The 18,838-nt window shown below is 43.3% G+C and overlaps 1 protein-coding gene across 1 annotated transcript in view; it reads left to right on the forward strand.

Moving 5' to 3' along the window:
- LOC108245239 (voltage-gated potassium channel subunit beta-3) overlaps positions 1–15,033 on the forward strand; it is a 22,267-nt gene extending 7,234 nt beyond the window's left edge. Inside the window, 13 exon segments of the mRNA XM_037979209.1 lie at positions 10,580–10,623; positions 10,714–10,751; positions 10,990–11,069; positions 11,283–11,327; positions 11,748–11,792; positions 11,878–11,921; positions 13,246–13,332; positions 13,422–13,507; positions 13,598–13,718; positions 13,819–13,913; positions 14,018–14,138; positions 14,685–14,773; positions 14,900–15,033. Coding sequence (XP_037835137.1) covers positions 10,580–10,623; positions 10,714–10,751; positions 10,990–11,069; positions 11,283–11,327; positions 11,748–11,792; positions 11,878–11,921; positions 13,246–13,332; positions 13,422–13,507; positions 13,598–13,718; positions 13,819–13,913; positions 14,018–14,138; positions 14,685–14,773; positions 14,900–14,989 — 985 coding nt within the window. The 3' untranslated portion in view covers positions 14,990–15,033.
- Positions 15,034–18,838: the final 3,805 nt, after the last annotated feature.

An 18,838-nucleotide genomic window follows, 5' to 3' on the forward strand; every position in this document is an offset into this window, starting at 1 on the left:
CATCTGTCCAAAGGACATTGTCCCAGAAGCTTTGTGGCTGGTAAATACTGTATGTAGTTTGATAAATTCCAGTCTGGCTTTCTTCTGATTTGATGTCCTCCTCGGTCGTCTTCATTACGTCCACTTTGGCTCAAACAGCGACGGATGGTACGATCTGACACTGATGAACTTTGACCTTGGAGTTCACCTCTAATCTCTCTGGAAGTTGTTCTGGGCTCTTTGGTTGCCAGTTAAATTATCCATCTCTTCTGTTTGTCATTAGTTTTCCTCTTGTGTCCACATCCTGAGAGGTTGTCTCCAGTCCTGTGGACCTTAACCTTCTGAAGAATCTGCAGCTGGAGTCTCAGGAACGTCCAGCTGCTTGGAGACGGTCTTATAGTCTTTACCTTTAAGCTGCTGCTTAGTCAGTTTCTTTCTAAGCTCCTGAGACAAATCTGTCCTCAGCTTTCTGTCCTCCATGTTCAGTGTGGTACACACCATGATACCACACTGCCCTGTGACTACTTGTCACCCTTAAAACAGTCAGTCTGACTGATGACAGGACTGGAGACACCTGTGATGCTGATTACAGGACACACCTGAGTCTAACATGTCTCTGTGGACAAATTAGCTTCAGTCTTTTCTAGGAGGACCATCCTTTTCGTCAAGGCCGGTTTCATTAGTTTACTTTTTTAATTCTGGTGAACCAAAAATTCTAAATCAACTATTGATTTTCATTAGTCAGCAGTTTGCTTTGTTATCGCTTTTGTCAGTTTCACGTTATTTCAGTGACCTTTCTTTTAATCAAACGGTACAAACAAATTGACCACATCAGTATTTTAGAAGACAAGCCCAGATGGTCAGTGTTCAAAAACACATCCGGACAGGCTTGAATGAAAGAAAGAGGTTTTCAGATTTCAAAGTAAAGGTTTGGGTTTGTTTTTTTTTTACTTAAAATGAAATCAACTTAATTTCCAGCACCATTGTGTCTGTATCTTCCCCTGTTCTTCACAGATGTCGGCAAGGAAAATGACTTCAGGGCAAACCGGCATCCATCTGGAAGCCTTTCCATGGATGCAGGAGTGAAACAGTCACCTTTCAAGGCAATGGCACAACGAAAAACAGCTCAGCAAACACTATTTTAGCCTAAACCACGTGTTTATCACGACGCCGCTGGCTGCAGAATTTTAAAACCACTTGAAAACAAAAGGACAGGAAGGAGAGACGAAACACAAGGACAACGTCTGTCACGCACTCTAAAGAAATAAGAAATTTAACAATTTGAAAAAAGAAATTTAAGGGTTCTGACACCGTTGTAGATAACAAGCAATGCTAGGGCTCAAGCCTTCGTCACTTAAGTAGATACTGAATGTGTCTTTGAACAAAACCAGTCAAGTTCAGTGTTTTACCGGGTAAAATCATTTCATCTTTTCCGTCCCCGTTTATGATAAAGTGTAAGAAACTGCCGCAAAACACGTAAAACAGAGTGGTTCTGCTGTCAACCTCTCGGTCCGTTTTTGTCAGATAAGAGCGGGACAGAAGGGTTCACGAAGAGGTGAATTTGACGGGGGATTCGAAAGTGTTTTGACATTTAATGACGCCAGCGCTTGTCTAATGGAGCACCTGTGAGCTCAGCCTTCTGAAAGCTGATAAAGGGATGTCTGAGCTGCTGGTATTTAAGTTTCGCAAATTCACATTACCGCGGTTCCTGACCTTTGTCATGGACAGTTTATTTTATTTTTTTTTCGCCTTATGTTTGATCGTACTGGGCTGATTGACAGCCACGCTCTCCCCGAAAACTAAACGGCCTCCGCTTGAAACAAACCCAGAGCAGCGTGGGTGTCGTCATTACTATTAATGAAGGTGTAATTAGGTAATTTGGCCTTGTGTTGTTCTGATGATTTATATTCACGGGAAACAAATGTTGTTGTTTTTTGTCTTCTGTGGAGCACGGAGCAGAAGTGCAGCTGCTACAGCCCTGACCTTCAGCTCTCCTCTCTCCTCCTCTCTCAGGATCCTTGTTGCTCAGTTTCCGCTTGGATGAACAGATTAGTGACTCACCGGGAGCTCCAACACCTCTTAGGCTAAAGTCCCACCGTATCTTAACTCGCCTGATTTCGGCCTGGCTCGTAACCAAAACTGCGTCCAAACGGAGCGAGACGCTTTTCTTCAATCTGACTTTTGCTAATCTATAATGAATCTGTCCGATCAGAACTTTTTATTGCAGCTTTGAGTTCAGGGGGTGCATATTCGTAGAAGTACATAAAGCGGATAACTTAATCTTTTCAGATCTGAAGCGACCTCTGGGTCAGTGTTGTTTGACGAGGACTGGATTTGTCAATAATTGACTGCGGATGGCAGCAGCCGTCGGTAAGCCTGTACTGAACTGCAAGTGTCATAATCAGGACCAGAAAACCCTCGTCACGTCCGCAGAATGGACTGTTTTCTCAAAGTCAGAGACAGATTTGGTCCAATGCCAAAGGCGTAGCGGGATGTGGGGGCTGCTGGGGCTGCAGATCCCCCATTTGGTAGCCGAGAAATGTAGCTGTTTTAGTAACTTTACACAAGCAGCAACAAAGACAATGTTGTCTTTTTTTTTCATTAGCACAGACGCTAACATAAACATTGTTAGCTGTAACACTGTTATATATTGTATATAGTGACCAAAATACAGATTAACATGGCAACTATTTAGACAAAGTATTAGCGTGTAATGTAGTTTCAACATTGCTGAGGACGACGCTTCATTGGTAAAATAATTGCCACAGTGATTAAAGTTTCTCTGGTAGTGAGTCATATCCTTCTTGGGAAAGTTGTGATTCATTAAAATCACAACTTAGCGTTCTTTAGCATCTATTTCAAGCGTGCTTTAGCATCTATTTCAGAAGCAATTTAGGCTAATATTAATATTTATCTCTTCTGGAAAATGGGGTCTTCTCATATGCCCGTTATTATGCACCAGACAGTCTCGATTCCATGGGGTCTGTAAAAGCCTGTTGTTGTTGGGTTTTTTTAAGATTAAATATATTGTTATCATACTAGATAGCTCATAAAACTTAACAAATCTTGATTCTAACCCGTCTTTCTGCTCTTAAGTATGAGCATACAGCTTAAGAGAACGAAAAGGAACGATCATATTGTTGCACAGAAGCAGAAACGTTTAAAGAGGAGAACGCAGAGATGAACTAGGATGAACTTCCTGAGTTGTCGTTTATGAGGCAGCAGAGGTGAAAGCTGACACATCGCCCATATATCCATCTCCATCCAGACATAAAACAGCAGCACAGTGCTGTAACCCCTTTAAAAGAGAGAATTTTATTAATATTTGAACACGTTAAGATGACACCTTGGACTGATATTTCGCGCCCACTTCCTCAGAAATACTACACATATTGCGCTTTCATTCTAAAATCAGCTCGCCACTCGTTTTGTTCAACGCATCCTCAGCTGTCGGAGGGGTCACGGCAACCAATGAAACGCTGCTGATGCGGCGGCATTGGAAGAGAGCAGCTGAGACTGTGAAACCGAGCTCGTGTGAGTGTGTGTGTGTGTGTGTGTGTGGGAGAATGTGTGTCAGTGTCGGCTTTTTTTTTCTTTTTTCCCACTTTCATCACTCTCAGCATGTGTATTTCATAAATAGCACGGGCCCTAGTTTCCAAAGTTTTTAAATATATCAAAAATTAAAAAAAAAAAAAAGGAAAAAAGAGAATGAGCCAAAACCGGAGGCTGTCGAGCTAAACGCTTTTCAAAATAGCTTCAGTTTGAGAAATCTAGTTTGAGAATGTGATCTCTGAACCAGCAGAAACTGATACATTTCTGTCCTCACTTACAAGCGAAGCTAATCAGTTTAACTAGAATTCCCTGAAGGCCAAACCTTTCAATGAGGATTTTGTGTGATGTGTTAGCACTCAGAGTATAAGTTGGGGATCACTGTCAGCTACTACCACACCAGTATTTAGCCCAGTTTTTGGGTTTGCTGAAGTCCACACACAAACATACACACATTACATCAGCAGCCGTCTTTCATGGCAGAATTATTCTCGGAACTAATAGCTATTAATTATGTGGGAGAATCTTTTATTATGCGGATTAACTGATCCTTTACAGCAGCGTACACAGCATTTATTAAAACACAACGGACTGTCCACCATCTTCCGGCAGTTTGTGTTCAGAAAATGCCCTGTATGCACACACTCACACACACAGACGCCACTGTTATTAATATCTAGATGTGCTTCCCTCTGGAGAAAAGCCTGCTCAGCATGTGCGTGGCGTTTTATGACAACTGCAGGGGAGAAAAAAACAAACCCAATCCCATCATCTGCACCTTACCATCTGTATATACGGTGTCTTACTTTCTGTCTCAGGTGGAAACTAACTGGAAATGTCAGCACAGGTTAAAGTGCTGACTGCACCGTGACAGCGCACCTGTGCGCCTCCTCCGTCTTCCCCATTAATATTGCACAGGCGGAGCAGGCCAAGTCCCTGGAATCGTCTTGCGCGGCGATTATGATTTATGGCAAGAAAACACGGGCAGCTCCACTTATAGAGGCCACGGGGAGGCATCTGTGTGTCCCGCTCATGGGTGCATTCACGCGTGCCCGGATCTGTCCCCGTGTTCGAGCGTGAAGCCCATCGAGCGTGAATATTCACGTGAAAGCCTCGGCCGATGCTCGCAAGTGGACGACTTCCTTTTCCTTTTTTCTTTCTCTTTTGTCTTTTTGCATCAGATGAAGAAATGAAATCCAACGAAGGCCGAACGTCTCAATGTGTGAGAGAGAAATGGTGTGAAAGGCTGTCATGAGAGGAAAGAGGGGAGCATGTGTCTCTCTCTCTCTCTCTCTCTCCAGACTCTCACATAGTAATTTAACAGACTGCAGCATTGCAGAGAGCGCTGGAGTTGGGTGGGTGGGTTGGGGAAGGTGGGGGCAGCCAGTTGTCACACACACAGGAACAATGACATCCTCAGCTGCCCAGAAAACAAACCAACAAACAGTAAAAGAAAAAGATCTTACGGGGCACAGCACTCATAGAATGTGCTTAATCTTTGCACGCCAGCTTCTCATTTGCGCCCCCGGCGTGACGCATTCATTCACACTACTGACCAGACAAGTTGGTGAGACAGAGTCATGCGGTCGCTTCACGCGTTCCCATCTTTGAAAAGCATATTGAATGCGAGCGCGTTCGCTCAGAAAGGCACGCAGTTGTGCAACAGCTCTCCTGGACGCCTGGCAGACTCCTAATGCTGACTCATCTCCTGCGCCCGGGCTTTTTTGTTTGTGTTTGTCCCACACAGTAACCTTTTAGTTTGGCTCTGTAGTACGATTTAAAACATGGAAAGAAGTTGTGACAAAAGAGGGGGGGGGGAACCTCTGGGAGGTGTCAATTAGGGTTGGGCATTTTAAGCAAAAACACGTCCCCCCTCCAGCCCTCCAGCCCTCCTTTCACAACACGTGCTTGTTTCGTCCTCTATTCATGCAGGGCTAATTATTATAACACAACAAGTGCCAGCAAGCAACAAATCATTTAAAAGCACGGTTGCCTGTTTCACGTCTTCTTTAAAAATGACCTTGTCCACACTGTTGGGAGTTGTGGTTATTCAAGGTTATTCAATCATTTAGAGCAGGGGTGTCAAACTCCAGGCCTCGAGGGCTGCTGTTCTGGAAATTTTAGGTTTTTCTGCTCCAACACACCTGATTCAAATGGTTTAATTACCTCCTCACCAAATCATCAAGTTCTCCAGGAGCAGGGCAACAAGTCATCCATTTAAAGCAGGTGTTTTAAAGCAAGAACACGTTTAAAACACGCAGGAGTGCGGCCCTCGAGGAATGGAGTTTGACTCCTGTGATTTAGAGTGTTTGGAAAACCCTCTCATGAAACAAAGGCTTCGGGTACAGAGACATGTGCTGCTGGGAATCTTTATATTCACTGGTCCAGTGGACCAACATTAGGGAGTTTATATATATGTTCTGTGCTCACCTGTGACTATAGTGTCCACTCACTGATCGTTTCAAAATAAACCTCGATGGCAGAAAGATTCTGGGACGCTCTAAATTCTTTTTATATGATTCTTTCTTTCTTTCTTTTGTTACGGGTGTGGGCTGGAGGTGTTATGTTGCAAAAAAAAAAGCAAACTGACTGGAAACACACCACAACTGGGCATGTCACCACCAGGTGTGGGTGAGGGAAAATAAAAAAGAGAGAGAGATTTGTGACGTTCACATCATTTCTTCAAAATTGCCCATTTTAACTTCAAGTATTCCAGAAACCTTACACATTCCTCGCATTAATAATAATGTACAAGTTTTGCTAATGCAAGACAGGCCCAGAGCTTAGGAAAAAGGCTAAACAAACTCTAAAGATGTACCACATCTTACTTCGAACAAGCTCAGTTTAAAGAGTTTCATTTTAACCAGATTGATAAGCTAATGGTTAGCGTGAGGGGTGCAAAGTCAAAAAGTAGATCCCTGCCGTCTTAGAACAAGTCCAATTTAAAAAAAATTCATAGCTGTTTATGCAAATGCTTTTATAGACCTTTACATCATTGTCATCTTTGTATTATAAGGTATTTACGTAAAAACCTGGTGGTATTTTTAAGCACAATTAGCAGCAGCAGCTCCTAGCTGTAGCACTTGCAGTGCAGCTTGGGGCACTTCGGGCAGGAATATCATAATATTTTTACCCGAATGACTATGTAATGTGAAACTGACAGTTGTGGAAAGTTTTACCAAAAACAAAGTGTTTGCATGAACACATCTAACTTTGAACGGGAACTGGAGTTTCAGTCTGAATGGACTGACGAGTTAACGGCTAGCCTTGAGCACAGCTAAGACCAAAGTGGATGACTGCTGTCTTAAAAAAGCTCCAATCTCCAATGATAAAAACTGGAGTTTGTGTGGACGCTAAACCTTCACACCACTGTTAATTTCACATCACATCGTTATTCTGGCAAAAATATCCCTGCTGTAAGTTCCCCAAGCTGCTCTGCAGGGAATGCTAACTGGACTAGCTAAAAACCTTAGCATGTTATGCAATTAACCATGTAATTTAAAACGAACAGAGCTGTTAAGGTGTGTAAAAAAAGAAAGAAAAATGTCATGGACCCACTATGAAATATGTGGGGCGGTTGCTTTAATATAGCAGCATGCCACTTTGGTCTTGGTCCAACCTGCTAGCTATTCGCTTGTCCGTCGTGTCGAAATTAAACTCTATTTCTCCAAACTGAGCGTAACCTTTCCACAGAATGCCACTTGAAAAGATCTGGACTTATCGCTTGAAATGTCATTTTAAAAAATGCATTGAGCAGAATTTGAAAACTGCCACAAACGACGCCGCTAACAAAGAGCCAACCCAATTAGGAGCTGATCTGACACAAACCTTAAAAGAAAAGGTTGTTTTTTGTTTTTGTTTTTTGCGTCTCTTTTGTATTTTTCTACTCCTGGTGTTCAGTTCCTGTCAGCGTGAACACACAGAGCTGTCGTTGGCTGACAAACGAGAGCCACATTACCATACAAGGAATGAACAATGTGAAATGCCCTCCAAACACATTTCCCCTGTTATTTATCATCTCTGACCTCTCACCTGTGCTCTGTTTTGACAAGATTTAACGTAATGACACAAACAGTTTGCGTTCAACACCCACACGCGACTCACTACACATGAGCACTGATACCCCCACGCAGCACACACACACACACACTCACACACACACACACACAAATGCTTACAAATGCAGGAATCTAAAAATAGCTTAAGGTCCGGCATTAAAAATAGACCAGGAAAATAAAAGCAGGAATCGCTTGGTTGTGTCTAAATGCTTTGACAGATTGTCTGTCTGCATTTGGCCGTTTGTGTCGGACGCGGGCAGACAAGCGGAGAGGGGGAGAGGCGCTGGAGACGAAAAGACGACGAGCAGTTGAGTTTCACTGCAGTTCTGCTGTCCCTCCAGCTGGCTCCTCGGCTAATTGGAATGGGGGAGAGCGCACATCGAGGAGGAAGACGAGGCGGAGAGCGAGAACCGAGCCCCACGTCGCTTTCAGCTGAGCTCAGAACCACAGCTCGCTGCTTCTTCCCTTCAAAAATTCAGCTGTCCGGATAATCAGATGTGGCAGATCGGCTAATGGACTCCTCGATAGGTTATGGAGCATTTTGGAGCCATTTACCGTACAGACCAAAGAAGCTTTTAGCAGGGCTCTAATCACGCTGATCTCTACTCCCCCTCCAGCTGTTTCACTGACCCACTGTAGCACACACAACTGTTAACATATAATGGATAAAAGGTCAGGTATTCAGAAATAATTAGGGAACAATTTACCCACAGGCAGAGGAGGCTTTCAGTTGGGAGCTGAACTGCAGGAAGACTCCATGAACATGTTAGAGATGCACTATACTGTCAAAAGTATTCATTCATCCACACAAATCACTGAATTCAGGTGTTCTAATCCCTTCCGTGGCCACAGGTGTATAAAATCAACCATCTAGGCATACAGACTGTTTCTACAAACATTAATGAAAGAATGGGTCGCTCTCTGGAGCTCACTGAACTCCAGGGTGGTGCTGTGGTAGGATGCTACCTAAGCAATAAGTACAGCAGTGCAATTTCATCCCTACTAAATATTCCACAGTCAGCTGTTAGTGAGATTATAACAAAGTGGAAGAGATTGGGAACAACAGCAACTCAGCCATGAAGTGGTAAAATCACAGAGTGGGCTCAGAGGATGCTGAGGCTCATTGTGCACAGAGGTCACCAACGTTCAGCAGAGTCAACAGCTACAGATCTCCAAACTTCATGAGTCCTTCAGATCAGCTCAAGAACAATGTGTAGAGAGCTTCATGGTATGGGTTTCCTTGGCCGAGCAGCTGCATCCAAGCCTTCCATCACTAACTGCAAAGTGTCGGATGCAGTGGTGTAAAACACGCCACCACTGGACTCTAGAGCCGTGGAGACGTGTCCTCTGGAGGGACGAATCGTGCTTCTCTGTCTGACAATCTAATGAACAAGTCTGGGTTTGGCTGCTGCCAGGAGAACAGTTGTTGTCTGACTGCATTGTGCCAAGTGTAAAGTTTGGTGGAGGGAGGATTATGGTGTGGGCTTTTTTTTCAGGAGTTTGACTTGACCGCTTAGTTCCAGTGAAAGGAACTCTTAATCCTTCAACTGACCAAGAAATTTTGGACAATTTCATGCTCCCAACTTTGCAGGAACAGTTTGGGGATGGCCCCTTCCTGTTCCAACATGACTGAGCACCAGAGCACAAAGCAAGGTCCACAAAGACATGGATGAGGGCGTTTGGTGAGGAAGAACTTGACTGACCTGACCTCAACCTGACAGAACACCTTCGGGATGAATCAGAGCAGAGACTGAGAGCCAGGCCTTCTGTCCAACATCAGTGTCTAACCTCAGAGATGAGCTTCTGGAAGAATGGTCCAAAATTCCCACAAATTCTCCTAAACCTGTGGAAAGCCTTCCCAGAAGAGTTGAAGCTGTTATAGCTGCAAAGGTTGGACCAACATCAGATTAAACCCAATGGATTTAGAATGGGATGGCACTTAAGTTTATATGTGTGAAGGGAGGTGAGTGAATACTTTAAGGAATATATTGTATAACACGGGTTTCTGCAGGTTTTTTTGTTACCATTTTGGTTGCCTGCTGGCCTGTTTTATTTAATGCTTGTGTCTGTAAGGATCATTGTAAATGCTCTACCCTTATTTAGAGGCTTAGATGTTAACTTAGAGCATCTGAACGCCTCAATTCTTTTCTTAACCTCTGCACTGTGGAGTTGTAAAAAGCAAGTCTTACTGAAAAGCTTATTTTTATATATATATTAAAAAAAAGACACTCTCTGACAGTCTCGGGTCAGTCAGATTGTGCTGCTTGGCGCCATCTCATCTCTGGGATTTTCTGCTTGACAAAAAAGTAATTGCTGAAAATGAACGAGCTGGGTCTTCTCGTCTCCCTTCTCTTATTTTGCCACGATATTTAGAATTATTCACACGCAAAAAGAACCAACCCTATTCTGCCATAAATCATCATTTGGGAAAATGTTGGCTGCAGGATTCAGAAACTATTTCAGACAAAAAACATGAAAAAAACGCCAGACAGGAAAGAGCTGAGGAGAGATGACACATAAGGACAAAGTCTGACATCCTCTTTCTTCTTTGCTTTTTCTGAAATGAATCATTTAGTTATTTTTGGGATAATCTCTCTCCAAGCGGCGTATAACAATGTTCTGTTCTGGCTCCATATAAATACTGCAACACAGTTTCTTTTTTTCTTTTTCATACCTGCCTGTGTGCTCGAGTTCGGATGGACTTATTGCCTCTCTAAGACCATTGCTGATGTCTTTCCTCCTTGACATTGTGCTAAATGCTCCAGAACAGCAAAACTGACGACATGTCAGCTTTTATAGAGAAGCAAAGAGTGGGCCAGGTTTTTTAGGTTTGAGTAAATAAACACAAAACAGGAACGAATGATGTTATTTTATGTAAGTGGACTTATCTTAACTATAGCTTTAAATGCAAACGCATCTCAAACATCCACATGATGAAGTTGCTTGTGCTCTTTTTTTAAAAATCATTTTTACTTTTGTTGTTATTTTTACAGAAACCTTGGGAAATCAGGCTTACGTGTGTCCTGCCTTGGATTAGGTGAGCTGGTTTAGCTTGTTGGGGTGTTGGAGGAGAACCACCTCTCTGAAAAGCCTGAAACTAACCGGTCTGTTCTCGTCTCCCGTTCAGGCACCTGGGTGACGTTTGGATCGCAGATCTCTGATGAGGTGAGTGCCCCGTCGTCGCTCGCGCTGCTTCTGCAGTACTCCCCGGACCGCAATCGCAAATCTTTGCGTTTCCCGTTGTTCAAATGTTTCAAAATTTCACAAATCTTAAATGCCGCTTTTGGGGACATTTTCTGTGCTTTTGCCGCTTTACCAGTCCTGGAAAGCACAAAAATATGACATTTGAAAATTATGAATTTGTCATTAATCTCCTACTCTGTGTCCTGTTTATTTCCCTCAGATGGCTGAGAACCTCATGACCGTAGCTTACGAAAACGGAGTCAATCTGTTTGACACAGCAGAGGTTTACGCTTCTGGAAGGTCGGATTTTCTTCTCAAGCAGAATTACATCTGCCTTTCTTTTGCAATTTTTTTTTCTGGTTTGGGTTTAACTACCCCCTTGAGGCAAATTAACATATCAAAAAAGTGCAGTTTAGATCTCAATACATCACATTTTTACTTTTTCATGTTTCTGTGCAGCGAGCTCAATTGAACAAAAACCAAATCACAGTATATAATCATCTCTCTCCACAGAGCGGAAGTCACTCTAGGGAACATCATCAAGAAGAAAGGATGGCGGTGAGATTCATCGTTTTTCTGACTCACAAGCGTGTAAAAAGCATCTAATCTATCAGACCACAAATGCTCTTTAACATCAAGTGTCTGGGACTGAAAAGCTCAGCATTAATTTTAAAATCTCAATGATCTCAATGTGAAATCACACTCTTTAGAAAAACGAAGCTTTGGCCTCATAAATACCAAAAAAAAAGGAAAAATGTTACTAAGTAAACTCCCAGATCAGTTTTGGTTGCTGACTCACCCAACTGGCAATGGAACACAAAGCGGCTCAGTATTTTATTTATTATATTATCATGCCAGTGATAAAAAGCATGAAAATAAAAATATTTAATTGCTATATTAGGCTTCAGGAAGACAATGGCACGGATGAAAACTTTCCGCATTTACCTGTTCTCCTCATCACCTCTGTGTCTTTTCCAGGCGCTCGAGTTTTGTCATCACAACAAAAATCTATTGGGGAGGCCAGTGAGTATGACACGAAAACATCTGCTTTCCTGTTTGGTTGTGTTTTATTTGAACATCAGTGATGCGTATTTTCATCACTCTGCAGAGCGGAAACAGAACGAGGACTCTCCAGAAAGCACATTATTGAAGGTAAAAAAAAACAATTTGCCTTAAAAACGAAGAGGGGCTTGTGTTGGTTGGTCCTGGGTGGTGTATGCCTACAGCTCAACCAAAAACAAGAAGTTTAAAACAGTCCGTTTTTATACGGACCATATAAAAATGGACTGCCTCGCCCCAAATAGGGAAACTGATGGCACCCTCCTGGAGACGGGCTTCTTCAGCCAGTACCTGGTGGTTGAGCCTTGGCTCCTGGAATTATGCTAGGCCAAGCCTGAAAAAGCTACAGACAACCACCTCTATGTGAGGCCATCACCTGCGGGGAGAAGAGTAAGGGTTGGGTAGAGGTGAGGGTGGCCGGGCTCAGCCTTCGAGACACAGGGTCAGGAGCTCCATCATCTGTGAGGAACTAGAGCTGCTGCTTCCCATCAGAAGTCGTCAACTGAGGTGGTTCTGACATCTGATTATGATGTCTCCTGGGCGCCTCCCTCTGGAGGTTTTCCAGGCATGCCCCACTTGGAGCAGATCCTGTGGACAACCAAAACCTGCTGGAAGGATTATATATCTCTTCTCTGGCTTGTGGATGTCTTGGGATCCCCCAGAAGGAGCTGGAGAGTGTTCCCAAGGAGATTGTGTTTGGATTTCTCTCCTGGACCTGTTACCTTCACTTCCGTGGACGAGCGGGTGGAGGGGGGGTGTCTTCTCCCAGTAGGACTTACCCAGAAAACATTCAGAGGTGTCCTAATCAGCTGTCCGAACCACCTCAGCTGAATCCTTGTGAATCCTCACTTTCTGACAGAACACAAACAGACCTGTAGATCGAGAGCTTTGCCCTTTGGTTCAAATCTTTCCTCACAAAAAACAGAGCAGTGATTTTATTACCACAGACGAGGCTCCAGTTCATCTATCTCCAGCTCCGTCCTACCATCACTTGTGAACAAGACTCCCCAGATACTTGAACTCGCTGTTTCTCTTGCGCCAATATTACGTTCTTTATTGCGTTGATAATATGTTATTTATTTGCTTCTGGTCAGCGGTTATGAATAAAATGTCTCCTTAACGGATTGCAACGGGATTTGATTCAAACATTCATTTCCTCTTCATGATAAAATGTAATAACTTCAGTCTAAGTGTGATCTGTATGAGGCCACAACCTCAGGATTTAATATAATAAATCGCCGATCCTAATTATGTTTTCATCTTTTAGATTTCTCTCATGACGTGGCCTCTGTGCTGTATGTTGCGTTTATTAGTCATTAACACACCTAAATACAGATAATGAATGTGATAAAGATTCCATTTGCTAGACATCCCCCTGTAAGGCCGAGTCTAATAAGTGGAGCGGTGTTTGCTGCAGGTTTGCGAGGATCCTTATCGAGACTGCAGCTGGATTATGTGGACATAGTTTTCGCCAACAGGAATGACGTCAACAGTCCGATGGAAGGTCAGTGTGACACCGTTTTCCCTCTCCGACTAATCTGCAGAACAAATAGTGGGTTTACGTTGCGCGTTTTGCTCGCTGTGTTTTTGCAGAGATTGTTCGAGCCATGACGTTCGTAATAAACCAGGGCATGGCCATGTACTGGGGGACGTCACGCTGGAGCGCCATGGAGATCATGGTGAAGGAAATATATCACGCTATCGTCACCTTTCGATTTGTGTCATGAACGCAGATCTGAACCGCTTTGTTTCTGTCTCCTTGGTGCCAGGAAGCGTACTCGGTCGCACGTCAGTTCAACCTGATACCGCCCGTGTGTGAGCAGGCAGAGTACCACTACTTCCAGAGGGATAAAGTCGAGGTGCAGCTCCCCGAGCTCTACCACAAGATCGGTCAGACGTCCACAGTCCCACCACTTGGTTCACCCAGACGTGTCCGAAGGAAGCTCAGTTCGTCTCACTGACTCTTTTATCTTTTGTTTCTCGCTCTCAGGGGTGGGGGCGATGACCTGGTCTCCGCTTGCCTGCGGATTAATCACGGGGAAATACAGCGATGGGGTTCCGGAGTGCTCCAGAGCATCCATGAAGGTCAGTTTGACCTAACGGGGACACCCGCCGGGGATTTCTCCCCCACAGAATCGGCCTCCTTTGAATCAGGGTCTGACTTGTCTTGATGCTTGCTTCTGATGAAGGGGTACCAGTGGCTGAAGGAGCGGGTGAACAGTGAGGAGGGTCGTAGGCAGCTCGCTAAAATCAAGGAGCTCCATCTACTGGCAGACCGGCTGGGCTGCACTGCTGCACAGTTAGCCATAGGTAAACGATGCAGCCTTTTTTTTTTTACATTATCATTGCGTGACTGGAAGTTAAAATCGAACACGTTCATGTTACCTTCCATGTTTCAAATGCACCAGATTTCTGGTCATCCTTAAATATTTATTCATCAGATTTACAGCCCACATTGCAAGTAGGGCACTGTACAGCAAATACATTACAACTTAACTATGTGACTCTTTTCATCTTTAACCTTAACTAGTACATCATATTTGCTACCAAACATAGCATATCCTCTGTAAAAATGTCCTGATTTAGGCTCACTGTCGTGATCAATAATTAGACTGGATCTACCCGAATTCCTCTTAAAATATAGTGTTTTAAAAGAAAAAAAGAAAAACTGAGTAACATATTCCTATTATCATTAAATAGTGATGATTTTCTGACAACTGCACTCGATACACAATCAAAACTAGTAACTAACACACCAAATGTTCAAACTGCAAGAAAGAAAAAAGAAAGCCTTCCTCTTTATGGATGTTGAACCATACTAGGAACTCCTGACCTCCATGTTTCTTTCTTTTCCAGCCTGGTGTCTGCGCAGTGAAGGAGTCAGCTCAGTGCTTCTGGGCGTCTCGAATGCAGAGCAGCTCATCGAGAACCTGGGTGCCCTTCGGGTAAAATCTTCCTCCTTCCGTCCCCAGCAGTGGTGTTTAACATTAAACATATATGTCAGAGTGTGGGGCACGCAGAGGGACAAAAGAACCCACCCGTAATCAAAGTTTTGTCTCCGTTTGGTTCAGATTTTATCCCAGATGACCCCTCAGACCATCACAGAGATCGACGCCCTGCTGGGAAACAAGCCACACGCCAAGAAAGAGTCACGGGCTTGAAGACGCGAATGGAAAGTGACTGGACACGCTTCAAGCAGGAGGAGGGGGGGGAAGAAAAAAAAAACTTTTGGGGGAAAAAAAAAACAAAAACGCCGCTTTTTGCTCTGCTGTATACTCAACTTGCATGTTCTCCGCAACATTATGCTTCCAAGTATGTGCGCATACCCACTGTGCGCAGCAAATTCTACCATGTGTTTAAAAAAAAAAAAAAGAGCAAGAAAATCTTCTCTCAACTGTGGAAAAAAACAAAAACGATCATCTATTGCTCACCGTCTGTTGTCCACAGACTATCTAGAGGACCAGAGTGACAGAGAGGTGCTGTCAGAGCAGATTGGACTCTGATTAATCAAACGTTCACGAGTGGTAAAGAAGCCCCCCCCCTCCCCACTCGTTGTAACTTTACTGGCTGAACGGTGCTTTCTCTGGACATGTGAGTCTCCTCCCTCGCCCTCGTCCCCTCCCCGCAGCTGCCTGTTATTCTGTACGGTGTTTAGTACCCAGCAAACAGAGAGCCAAAGGTTAGTGCTCATGTCTGGCCTAACGTTTTTTCTCGTAACGTGCACGTGACTGGTCCACAACGCTCACCGCTTTACAGGGTTGGGAACAATGGAGTCCTTGTAGAGTCATTAAAGTCATCCAAGTGTTTAGCCACAACAACAACAACAAAAAAAACACATCATTCAGTCTGGTTTAAAGAAAAAGCACCGAATCTTGTGCTTTACACGAGATTTAAAATATAACAAACCACCTGAACTAACCATGGATTATGGTTCGCGTTAAATACTTTAAGCTTACGCTACAATGAGAAAGAATTAGCAGGTGACATGTTGAGCGTGACTTTCCCAGCCCTGCAGTCTTTTTGCCTCTCCTCTTTTTGTAAACTGTGCGCATGTCCCTTTAAGAGAGAAATAAGCCCGAACCGGGTGTCAATGTGGCATGGCTTTTATGGCTTATGTAGATTTGCGGTGCCCTGTGAAGCCATTGTTGTTGGTTTTAGTTTTCTTCTAAACGGTCCTGCAGTGTGGTCCAGTAGCTGTCCTGCTGGGGCCCTGAACTTTAAAGGCCCTCGGCAGTCTGCAGACACGACTGTGTCCGCGTGAAACCTAATCTTTGCGTCGTCTTAATCGGCATAGGAAGATGTTATTAACGCGTGTCAATGACGCCATTTGTACGACCACTGTCTTCAAGCAGTGGTTTGAGACGGTTGGAGGAAGTGGAAAAGTCACTGGGTTTGGACACACTGAGAGGAAACTAGAGTTGAAATTAAGTGTTTACCAGATGTCATCCGACGTCACTTATAGGGTAGGAGTTAGCAAATGTCTTTTCTTTTTGCTGAACTTAAACTTAGAGGTTTATTTCTGCTCATTTCTTGTCATCATTCCTCCCCTTAAAGCAGTAGTTCAGAGCTTATGAAGCCAGGTTCTGTGGAAAGGTTATAAACAATTAATGTGTTTACATCTTTTAGATAGCTCTTAGTACTCAGAAGTCGGACTTTCTGAGATCCAAGCTCCGAAAAAATCCACTGGAATGCCCCTCAAAGTCGGAATTACGTCTTGAAAAGTCAAAGATTCCCGACCAGTCATGACCTCAAAATCCAATATGGTTGAACCCCGCTTAAAAGGTTGTAATAGCTGCAGTGATAAACATTGTGTTTTCATTTTTCAGTTCATATCTTAGTAATCCAGTCACACACACAGTGCTGTTCAGCCACTATGATTGAATATGTTGCTACAGTGTTTGAATGCAAAGAATGCAGAGAAATCCTTTGTTATTTAGTTGTATGCTAACAGCAGTTAGCCTGATCACTGAGCGCAACCATTAGCAAATACTGCTGGTTTCTGACCTGCAACTGGAACACGAATGAGTCGGGTCTGACGACATTCCCAAATCGAGTTCCGACTTCTGAGGTCATTGGACCACAGCAGTAGTTTAGCTATAACCAGACTGACAAGCTAACGGCTAGTCCTAATATCAACGTGCCGTCTTAAACCAACTCCAAACCCAAACATTTCAGATCAGCTCATGCGAATGCTGTTTTATAAACATTTCCACTGCTGGGACTTTTTAAAATGACATAATTATTTATGGTTATCTGTAGGGAGCAAATAGCAGCAGCTAGCTGTAGCAATCCAGTGGGAATATTAGATTTCTGCTGGAGTTAACATGTAACGTGAAACCGAAAGTAGTGAAAAGGTTTGTAAGATAGTGTGAAATATTTTGAAACTGGAGTTGTTTTAAGACGGCAGAGATCAACTCGGACGAGCCGTTAGCTTCAGTCGAGAGCCATCCACGACAGGTAGGATATTAACTACTCGTAACATAACCCCCACTTCAGAAGATCTGGACTGTGCTGCTTCCTTTCAATCTACCTTGACTTTATTTTTGTTGTGACGTGGAGTTTTCCCTACTTTCTGAACTGTTTGCGATTACGCCCGCTATTTTTAAAAAAAATTTCCAGCAGTGTCAACATGTACTGTAAATAGGCTTTCCCGTTTGGCGGTCGGAGATGATAACGGATCATTTTGCGGCTCGTGAGCGTTTCCTGAGGCGTGGCACCGGCTTCGCGGCTCGGCGACGATGTACAGAGAGCGACTCCAGGTGTACAGATACGTCAAACAAACCTTGAAACTTGTAACTTTGCCTGCCTAACTTATATTTTACTGTCTTGCAACAAAGAACAACCAAAAAAAATAATAATAATAATAATGATAATAACCATATTAATAAGAAGGGACGTGATGACTCATACTGAATGTATCATGTCGGTTGAGTTTTGGGACAAAGCACAGAACGGTTGACAGAAAAGCTACGGAGCAGTCGAGCGAATGTTTCCATTTCGATTCGGTGCAGAAGGTAGTCAGCAGGAGTTTCATGGATCCACACTTCAACACAAAGAGTCCGACAGGATTTTTGTATTTTGTAACTTGAACAAAAACAGCTGGGAGGAGCGAATCAGAGCTGTGGAATTGGACCTTATTGTTTAGGTAACCGTCCATGTTGATATTTGGAATAAACTGTTTATTTATGCACATGTACAGAGATATTCATTTAAAAGTTGCGAAAAAACAATCTACTCCAAAAAAAAAAAGAAGATGCTAGCTAAAGTTATTCATTAATCTGATATGCCGTATATCATGTAGGTTTATGCAACCTCCTTTGATGAGTTTTACCCTTTTTTTTTTGTTGAATTCACCCTTTCAAACATTAGGAAGCTGAGGATAAGTTATCTGGTGTCTTATGTGATCTAATAAATCAGAATATTTCAAATTCTTGGCCCAGGCTTTTTACGGAGATAAACAAAAAAAACGTGGGGTTTTTCGGTGGCTTAAAGGTCACCGATAAAAACTGGTTAATATTTTACCTGGTACAGCTTGAGCAAACTGAGCTAAGCAGATAACATTCAGAGCGGAGTGCATTCCTCCGGAGCTTATCGAGTTTATTTGCTGTTTTTTTTTTTATTTGTTTTTTTTTGAGGCTCAAACTTTAGTGTCGTTTCTGCAGAGCTGCCCCGTGGGGTTTTACACCGAAAAGTGTCGGAGTTACCAGGACTGCTGCTCTACGTTCAACATGTTACTGTAAACCCTGATGTTTAAATTACTGGTCTGTTGGTTTAGATTTTAAGCTAAGCTGTTGCTCCTCGTTCCTTGCTGCTTCCCACTCCTCTTTAGTTTTTTTCTTTACATTTCTGATGGTGACATTTGTGAAGGTTAAAAACACACACCTTTTATTTTCCACGGTCGCTCTCTGTAAATGCAACAAAAGGTCTAGTGACTGACTGAAAAGGCATTCAGAAATAAAAAGGTGGGGGAAAAAAACGGCACATTTAAAATGGTCGACCGCAGACTTTCA

Source organism: Kryptolebias marmoratus, linkage group LG13 (assembly GCF_001649575.2).
Source record: "Kryptolebias marmoratus isolate JLee-2015 linkage group LG13, ASM164957v2, whole genome shotgun sequence".
In the NCBI taxonomy this organism is placed as follows: domain Eukaryota; kingdom Metazoa; phylum Chordata; class Actinopteri; order Cyprinodontiformes; family Rivulidae; genus Kryptolebias; species Kryptolebias marmoratus.